Source organism: Phocoena phocoena, chromosome 7 (genome assembly GCF_963924675.1).
Source record: "Phocoena phocoena chromosome 7, mPhoPho1.1, whole genome shotgun sequence".
Lineage (NCBI taxonomy): Eukaryota > Metazoa > Chordata > Mammalia > Artiodactyla > Phocoenidae > Phocoena > Phocoena phocoena.
Window position 1 is genome coordinate 89,122,259 of NC_089225.1, and position 10,306 is coordinate 89,132,564.

Consider the following 10,306-nt stretch of genomic DNA (forward strand, 5'->3'; position numbering starts at 1 on the left):
GGAGGCAAAGAAAAGCTGCCATCACCAACAGTCAGTGTATAATCTCTTCATTATTATATGGAGGATTTTCATTTATAGTGATTTCTTTAAAAAGGATAATCACAAATTTAACTGAACAATATGACAGAATATACTAACCCTAGAGTTAATAGCTAAAACTCACTGGACATCTTCTTAGGCAGAATGGGAACAAATCTACCTAAGCTTCATATTAACTGTGGATAAAGTAATTATAATTCCATATTTCAGGATACATTATGCTTAAAAAAACACATTTTATTTAACATGATTCCACTTGGACAGAAGAATTCATATAAATTCATCCAAATACATAAAGTCAGAACTGAAAAGGACCTAAAATAGTACTGCTAATATATAAACGGGGTTAAGGCCAGTAAATACAAGAGAAGAAATTTCGTTGAGTTATGTACTAAGAAAGAAAGTCCACCATTGCATTTTGATTTCCTGAGATAAACATTCATTTAGCATGATGTTATGTACACTTCAATCACAGAAGAGCCCTGGTAGCCAGCACTGTCGCAGTTAATTTGCTTTATTATTCCTTCATGTATATATGGGGAGATTGGTCAACATCTATAACATTTATTTGAAGTAAAGGTCTTCTTTTCTCGTCATTGCCGCACCCTGAACCAGCTACCTGCTATGAGTAGAAAGATTTAATAGAAGAAACCTTACCTCTAACTTTTCACAGCAGGTTGCAAGAGAAAATTTGGGGAAAAGAGACATATGGAGGAAAGGCAAAAGGGACGCTGAGCCGGGAAACATTTTTTCTTATTGTTGGTAGTTTAACACATATTTCAAATTTTAATTTATCACTAGCAAGTATCAACCACGACTCAACATTTAGCAAATAGATCGTGTGTGTGTGACATCAATCTTGCGTAACTAGGACTTAGGGAAAAAAAAAATCAAGATTTAGATTTTGTCAAAGGATCCTTGTCAGGCTTCCCTGGTGGTGCAGTGGTTGAGAGTCCGCCTGCTGATGCAGGGGACACAGGTTCGTGCCCTGGTCTGGGAAGATCCCACATGCCGCAGAGTGGCTAGGCCCGTGAGCCATGGCCACTGAGCCTGCACGTCCGGAGCCTGTGCTCCGCAACGGGAGAGGCCACAACAGTGAGAGGCCCGCATACTGCAAAAAAAAAAAAAAAAAAAAAAAAAAGGATCCTTGTCAACTATTATATGTACTGTGTCTCTACCAAGACCCTTTCCATAAGCATAGATCCTAACATAAGAAAGGCGTAATGTAGGTTTATGTGGCAACAAAATCGTCTTTGACTTTCCTGCAATATTTCCATCAGGGTTTATTTTTAGTTGCTATGAGTAGGCAATCTGCCTTGTTTTGAAGTTTTCTGGAATACCCTTTAACAATAAATGATTTACTCTAGAGTAGATCAAGAGCCCTCACTGTTTTTTCCCCTCTGATTGGGCTATTCAGTGATGCTTGTGAAGAGTACCATCCTGACATCTGCGCTTCAGCATTGCCCAGGAACACAAAGCAGGCATTTTATTTGAAAAAGACAACTCCAAGTGACATGAATAACCTTTTATCTTCAATACAGAATCATTAGGAACAACCATAGCATTGTAAATCCAGACATCCCAGTAGAGTCCACAGGCATGACACAGCCTTAACTTGGCTTTTGGTTCTGTAGCCAGAAGTTGGATTAATGTGAAAATGATAATTAGAGGAAATATTTATTTTTATCATTTTTAAAAGACTTTCTTCCTTATAAATGTTTTCCAGGAAATAAATCAGCTTGTACTTTTCACCTTTAGTAACAAATGGTTTCTTACCCAGGTATTTTCAATCAGCTATTAAATCTGGGGCTACTCAGATGCAAGCTGACAGCTGTAATTTCTTTTTGTAGAGAGCCTATTTTGTGTCACAAGTGTTCAATACATGTTTGATAGAAGTTTATAATGTGACTATGAAAGCCAACACCCCAGACCAGAAGGCAGAGTAGTTCCCTGGCTGGAAACTGCCAATACTGTCATGTCGGATGTTTATCTTTTCCACCTGGGGGACAACACTGAAACAGATCCATAATGAGGTTCTGACTGGTATCTGCAGGTCAGACAGTATTTGAAATGCAGCTTAGTGACTCCAGAGCCCATTCTTTTACTCTTTGCCAAACTGAGTTCCAAATGATTGACTTATTGTAGGGAACGGTGCATGAACTACTAGGACAGGGCCTAGTTATTGAAGTGCAGTCCAAAGTTAGAATTCAGCAATTAGAACGGGTTGAACAGCAAAACATCCAACAAGGCTGACTTGGTGCTGAGCGCCTAATCCAGGTGACTTTAAATTCTCCCTGACCAGGAAAAGGGTTCATCCAGAGCTGGGGTGAATCTGATTCTACAGGCAGAGACTAAGTGGATTAAATAGGGGGTGAAGGAATTTGAGGGGTAAGAAGACAGTAGAAAGCAAGACAATGTGGATGGAATTTCATCTATATCGGAAAATAAGAGGTTATACTCATTAAAGGAGAATAGAAGGATAAAACTTGTCATCTTTGAATAGAAAGCACCTGGCAACACATGGCATTGCCTTTTATGACATGAGAGAATGCCATATTGCATGACTAAATGAATAACATGTATATCTGGAAAGTGAATTCAGTTAAATTCCTTTAATTTCAGCAATCATTCCGTCCACAATTCCTTGGTGTGGCTGAACAATTACACAATGAAGGCTTCAAGGTATGTGGTATTAATTTTTTAAGTTGTTTTCTGTCAGCATTCTATCTGCAGAAAAGAATACTGAAGAATATTAGCGAATAAAATAGCGCAAAATATAACCTCTCCACTTGAAAGATGTCTAACTTGACAGTTTCAAAACTTCCATGGAATAAACTAATTAGAAAGACTAGCTTTAAGTTTTAACACAATTACCACAAACAATAAAATTTGCTGGCTAAAAATTTAGAGAGTTTTGCATACACAGAATTGGGATAAAGTTTCAATGTATTTCCATATATTTTCCATTTTTCCTTTTTCTGTTTCCATACGAAGTCATAGTTTCCAGGTGTTAACAGTTACAGGCAAAAATTCTTTGCCCTGAATATCCCCACACAAAGCCTGGTTCTGTAAAACAGAATGAGTCCCAAGGCTCATTGGACCTGTGGTCATGAGGGTTTGTTGGCCTAATAACAATGAATTTTCAGCCATCAACAACTCTTTATTTTTCTCCTCTACAAAAGCAGTTACAATTGAGGTTATTAAATTTTTTCTTACTGCAAATATTTTAAAAATATTTAAAGTGCCCATGACTCTAGATGCTGAGTCTAAATCTCTATTTCTGACATCATTTTGCATCTCATATTCAGCAGTTTTTTCTGTTCTATGCTTTAAATGACACGTGTGTCCCAGTGGGTGTCTTTGTTCTGTGAAAACTTTCCCTGTGATACAGTAACCGATTTTTCCATCTTAAATGCAGCTCTTTGCTACGGAAGCCACATCAGACTGGCTCAATGCCAACAATGTCCCTGCCACCCCAGTGGCGTGGCCGTCTCAAGAAGGACAGAATCCCAGCCTCTCTTCCATCAGAAAGTAAGAACTGGGCAGAATATTCTGAGATAGCAAAACAGATGAAGGATTAACTTTGGGAACTATTGTGATGTAAATATATCACCTTACCCTATAGCAAGTCTTCTAAAAGTCTTCTTAGTCATCCAATTTAAAATGATGAAATTGGTGAACGATAGTAAAGCTTCCTTCTCATGAACTTTGCTATTACTACAAAACACATAATTCCATATATGTACATGGTGATATGTAGCATCTCTCAAAATGTCTCCTAGTAAGTATCCATTCCTTGACTGACACCAGGATCTCAGTGGTGAGAATCATGGGCATGAAGAATGTAATGCAGCACTCTGTATTTTATGGCAAACTTATATTGTGTATATCAAGAATGCTCAGCTGCATTTCACTGAGGTTGTACATCAATGAATCAGTCAGTTTACTGAGGACTTGCAGCATGCAGGACACTAGGGGGAGTGCTATGGTAATGTCATCTATTGTATTACCTAATTTGCCATTCTTTGATCAGGTTGGTTGTTATGCCGTAGGCTATGTCATCATTAGGTTTTTTGGTGTTTTTTTTAACATCTTTATTGGCGTATAATTGCTTTACAGTGGTGTGTTAGTTTCTGCTTTATAACAAAGTGAATCAGCTATACATATACATATATCCCCATATCTCCTCCCTCTTGCGTCTCCCTCCCACCCCTCTAGGTGGTCACAAAACACCCAGCTGATCTCCCTGTGCTATACAGCTGCTTCCCACTAGATATCTATTTTACACTTGATTGTATATATAAGTCCATGCCACTCTCTCACTTCGTCCCAGCTTAGCCTTCCCCCTCCCCGTGTCCTCAAGTCCATTCTCTATATCTGCGTCTCTATTCCTGCCCTGCCCCTAAGTTCATCAGAACCTTTTTTTTTTTTTTTTTTAAGATTCCATATATATGTGTTAGCATACGGTATTTATTTACCTCTCTCTGACTTACTTCACTCTGTATGACAGACTCTAAGTCTATCCACCTCACTACAAATAACTCAATTTCTTTTCTTTTCGTGGCTCAGTAATATTCCATTGTGTATATATATATATATATATATATATACCACATCTTCTTTATCCATTCATCTGTCGATGGACACTTAGGTTGCTTCCATATCCTGGCTGTTGTAAATAGAGCTGCAGTGGACATTGGGGTGCATGACTCTTTTTGAATTATGGTTTTCTCAGGTATATGCCCAGTAGTGGGATTGCTGGGTCATATGGTAGTCATATTTTTAGTTTTTTAAGGAACCTCCATACTGTTCTCCATAGTGGCTGTATCAATTTACATTCCCACCAATAGTGCAAGAGGGTTCCCTTTTCTCCACACCTTGTCGAGCATTTATTGTTTGTAGATTTTTTGTTGATGGCCATTCTGACTGGTGTGAGGTGATACCTCATTGTAGTTTTGATTTGCATTTCTCTAATGATTAGTGATGTTGAGCATTCTTTTATGTGCTTGTTGGCAATCTGTATATCTTCTTTGGAGAAATGTCTGTTTAGGTCTTCTGCCCATGTTTGGATTGGGTTGTTTGTTTTTGATATTGAGCTGCATGAGCTGCTTGTAAATTTTGGAGATTAATCCTTTGTCAGTTGTTTCATTTGCAAATACTTTCTCCAATTCTGAGGGTTGTCTTTTCATCTTGTTTATGGTTTCCTTTGCTGTGCAACAGTTTTTAAGTTCCATTAGGTCCCATTTGTTTGTTTTTAATTTCCATTTCTCTAGGAGGTGGGTCAAAAAGGATCTTGCTGTGATTTATGTCATAGACTCTTCTGCCTATGTTTTACTCTAAGAGTTTATAGTGTCTGGCCTTACATTTAGGTCTTTAATCCATTTTGAGTTTATTTTTGTGTATAGTGTTAGGGAGTGTTCTAATTTCATTATTTTACATGTAGCTGTCCAGTTTTCCCAGCACCACTTATTGAAGAGGCTGTCTTTCCTCCATTGTATATTCTTTGCTCCTTTATCAAAGATATGCTGACCATAGGTGTGTGGATTTATATCTGGGCTTTCTATCCTGTCCCAGTGATCTATATTTCTGTTTTCGTGCTAGTACCATACTATCTTGATTACTGTAGCTTTGTAGTATAGTCTGAAGCCAGGGAGCCTGATTCCTCCAGCACCGTGTTTCTTTCTCAAGATTGCTTTGGCTATTTGGGGTCTTTTGTTTTTCTGTACAAATTGTGAAATTTTTTGTTCTAGTTCTGTGAAAAATGTGGTAGTTTGATAGGGGTTGCATCGAATCTGTATAATGCTTTCAATAGTATAGTCATTTTCACAATGTTGATTCTTCCAATCCAAGAACATGGTATATCTCTCCATCTGTTTATATCATCTTTAATTTCTTTCATCAGTGTCATGGTTTTCTGCATACAGGTCTTTTGTCTCCTTAGGTAGGTTTATTCCTAGGTATTTTATTCTTTCTGTTGCAGTGGTAAATGGGAGTGTTTCCTTAATTTTTCTTTCAGATTTTTCATCATTAGTGTATAGGAATGCAAGAGATTTCTGTACATTAATTTTGAATCCTGCTACTTTACCAAATTCATTGATTAGATCTAGTAGTTTTCTGGTAGCATCTTTAGGATTCTGTACATCACTAGGTTTTGTAAGACATTTATTTCAGCACACTACGTGAGCCTTCAAGAACACCATTACATCAACACTTATGGAGCTATGTGGCACGGGTACATGGGAGATAATTCTCAGGTGCTACAGGATGTTACAGCCTACTGAATGGCTAAGTCATACCAAATTCTATGTGATATACTATTTGATAGGGCTCTTAAGAAAGTAACCTAAATTATTATCAAATTAATAAAAGAAGGGCACATTGTTCTGACTTTAGTAGACTTCTGATGATGCTATATGCCCTCCTTAGGGCTTTGTAAAACAATACTTCATGCTTTTGACATTTTGATTAAATGTCTCCTAGTGTGTGTAGTAGCCCAGCAACAGAATGTGAAATGTTTTATTTTAAAATCAGGCGACCTGTATTTCCACACCATCAGCTAAGGCACTGGAAAACAGGCAATGAAGTAAAGTTGATCTGAGGGGGGAGTATGGGGGCCGAATGGCCTTCAGTGCTGGAGGAACCACCTCCTGTAAAATAAATAATTGTCTATCAAATTACTAGTTCTTGCTATGGATAGATAGCATTTTAAAGAGAAACAAATTCCATTCGATTAGTTAGGCATTCACCAGAATTCTTTCAAGAACACAACAAAAATTTATAACCCCCAAATGTGTGTAATTTGTACATCTGCTTAGGAATAAGGGAGGGCAGGTGTCAATCAACTCAGTATGGAATGGACTTGAATGGTTAAGAGAAGTAATTTACATTAGTATTTAAAAAAACTAATTATAAAATATACATAGTCTCCTGCAAACTTGTGTTTATTTTGTTTATTCCTCCAGGTTGATTAGAGACGGCAGCATTGACTTGGTGATTAACCTCCCCAATAACAACACTAAATTTGTCCATGATAATTATGTGATTCGGAGGACAGCTGTTGACAGTGGAATTGCTCTCCTCACTAATTTCCAGGTATGTTCTTTTTCTCAAAGATAGCCTGCCTGAGGGTTTTTATTTCTGCGCCTCCCTTAAGAATGCACATCTCTCTTCTCCCTTTCTTGTAACTTTCAGAATGGAGAAGAATTTCTAAATAGAATCTAAAATAATGGTCTATTTTGGTAGGTCATGGCCTATCTGAGACAGTTGGTGATCAAGGAGTTGAGATAATCAGAAGCCATGGATAGCCATGGTTCTCTCATTACCCATACAATTATCCTTTAAATAACATGTGTGGTGTGGCATGGAATAAAGTTACACAGTTTTTATTCCATCGTGTCTAAATGAAAGCCACCGCATAAAAGCAACAGGTTAATGATCATTGAAGATCCAGATACAGTGCAAACACTTGTCCAATTCACAGGAAATGATCGCAGGAGGTATGTTCCCTTCCACTTGGACATGACCCACCAAATTTATCACAGGGAGAAGAAATGTTTGTCAAGACTCGTTAACTTTCTGCCCATTGTATTTTTTCCCCCTCAGTCAGTTTTAATCCCCATCGGGGGTGGGGGGAAATAAGCTTATTCATGTTGAGGTCTGAGATACAGGAGAAAGTCCCCGTTAAATAAAAATGTTTGTGTCTTCCATCTCCTGCCCCTTTGAAAATTGGGAACAGAAACTGTGACTTTTCACTCCTGCTTCATTAAACATTCTCTTTCATTTCATATGCGTTGCTAAGATTCCTACCCTTATATTTTCAGGTGACCAAACTTTTTGCGGAAGCTGTGAAGAAATCTCGCAATGTGGACGCCAAGAGTCTCTTCCACTACAGGCAGTACGGTGCTGGGAAAGCGGCATAGAGAAACGATGCCCCATCTCCATTCTTAAATCAACCTAAGCCACTTTTTTATCTAGAGAAACTGATTCACAACTTTCTTTCCCAGAGACGAATATTGATATCAAGGTTTATTTCAGTTTACTTAGTTATGCCTTAACATTCTCTTCTTTCACAATTAAATTGTTGTCACTTTTTAAAAACCTTACTTAGAGAGTCCTTCACGAGAATTCCTTCCTTTACTAAATGCCTTATTTTTGGTGTGCTAAGCTTGCCTACATGCTTCTTTGCAGCTAACATTTTATGGTGCTGATTAACGATGATCAAGGTCGAAAAAGTTGCTGCTCTATCTTCTGAACTCTTTCTATATACACTTTACGGACACTATTGTCATTGTTTTTAAATACCATCTGCCATACTCAGGACACTTTAACAAAGGCAGAATACTATAAAAATGGTTAAAATGAAATATGGATTTAATTTATGAACTCCTCCATCGTGATGTCTGTGTATTGCTTCTTTGTAATCATCATTCTCTCTGGCTTAACCAGGAATATCCTTATGCCCTCCCACAGTGCTGAATTTGAGACGTGTGACAGAGGTCTTTAAAGTATGGATTTCTTTAAAGGACACTGGTTTGCAGTTTTGTGTTTTGTAGTATGTCAGCAGATGGTGGATACCGCTGAGGTGGTTTATTCTTGTTTTCCTTTGGATTTGTAACCTGAGCCAAGTGAAATCCTCAGATTTATGCCATCTCTGCAATCCCCCCTCCTTCCTGCCAACTTTGGAATAACTTGGAAGTTATGTTCATTCCCTTCAGATTATAGATTCTGTTGATCTACTGAGTCCCACTCTGCGATGAGCGTTTTACACATTTTAAGCACAAGATCCTTGTTCCTTCTACATATAAGAAAAGTCCTTCCTACAGTCAGCCTTTGTCACTTTTAAACTTTTTGTGTTATTACAAGCGCTTTAATTGTGAACTTTTAAATAAAATACTATCAACAGACAGTTGTATTCTTGTTGTATTCTTGCTATTATGTGTTCATTTATTTTTACATTGATACACAAAATCTGTTCATTTCTCTGATGAAACAGGGTTTTGGGCCAAGATTATATCTTTTTTTACTTTTTCTATTCAAAGCCCTATAGGATATGAACAAATTAATATTAAAATTAATGAAGCTTAAACTGTTACATTTCTCTTTTTTTTCTCCTCCCCTAGCTTGCTTATAAATCTCATTAAAAATTTATTATCTTTTTATGTAGTTATATACTACCCTTGATCTGGACCCTTTCAAACATACAGCTATAATCACACACTGACTAATGATTGCCACACATATATAGTAAACTAAACTTTTAAAAAACGTCTTGCATAACACAGAGAAAAGCACTTGAACGCAGTCAGAGGCTGATCCATATCGTCTGAAACATAGTGCCAATGGCCGTGGTGATATCATATCCCAGAAATGCCACCTAAAACGTGGCTTTGTGAAATTTCTAAGATAATGACATAATAGCTTTTATCCTTTCCCTTGATATAGATCTACATGAAGGTTTTTAAAATTTATTTTCCCCTTCTTTCCCTCTTGTTATCATTGTGGTTGAGACCTTCCTTACTTTTTTTTTTTTTTGGTGGTACGCGGGACTCTCACTGTTGTGGCCTCTCCCGTTGCGGAGCACAGACTCCGGACGTGCAGGCTCAGCGGCCATGGCTCACGGGCCCAGCCGCTTCGCGGCATGTGGGATCTTCCTGGACCGGGGCACGAACCCGTGTCCCCTGCATCGGCAGGCGAACTCTCAACCACTGTGCCACCAGGGAAGCCCAAGATCTTCCTTACTTCTTCCCCATAATATTATATTAATATACTCCCTGATCATCGATTCATTCACCTAAAAATATTTAATGAGTTTCTTCAAGTTTTAGTGTAGAATATACTATGATCCCTCCTACACCTATTATTCTAGTACTTTTCTGATGCTGTATTACTTTGCACCATCACACCACCAGCACAACCATAATAAGTAACTAACATTATGGAGTATCTGCTATTGCTCAGGTAGTTCTAAGTCCTTTACATGAGTTAACCCATTTAATCCTCAAAATATCCCTATGAGTAGGTGCTGTCACCTCCATATTATAAATAAACCGAAGCACCAGAAGTTAATTAACATGCCCAGGGTCACACAAAATGCAGTTTCATTTTTTTATATCTTGTATTTTAATGAAGACAGACATGTTAAAAAAAAATCACTTCTCACAGTGAAGAAAATACTTGCTTGCAGAGATCAGGAAAAGGCTTTTCTGGGGAGATAGTCTCAGGTGTTGTCTTGTACAGTGTGTTGTAGTTCTCCAGGTAGACTAGAGGA

General features: G+C 37.8%; 1 protein-coding gene across 1 annotated transcript in view; it reads left to right on the forward strand.

Annotated features, from left to right (window-relative positions):
• Window positions 1-8,938, forward strand: part of CPS1 (carbamoyl-phosphate synthase 1) — a 144,007-nt gene extending 135,069 nt beyond the window's left edge. The window contains exons 35-38 of the mRNA XM_065880767.1: window positions 2,662-2,721; window positions 3,458-3,570; window positions 7,002-7,131; window positions 7,860-8,938. Of these exons, the coding sequence (XP_065736839.1) occupies window positions 2,662-2,721; window positions 3,458-3,570; window positions 7,002-7,131; window positions 7,860-7,958 (402 nt within the window). The 3' untranslated portion in view covers window positions 7,959-8,938. The remainder of the gene's footprint in view (window positions 1-2,661; window positions 2,722-3,457; window positions 3,571-7,001; window positions 7,132-7,859) is intronic.
• Window positions 8,939-10,306: the final 1,368 nt, after the last annotated feature.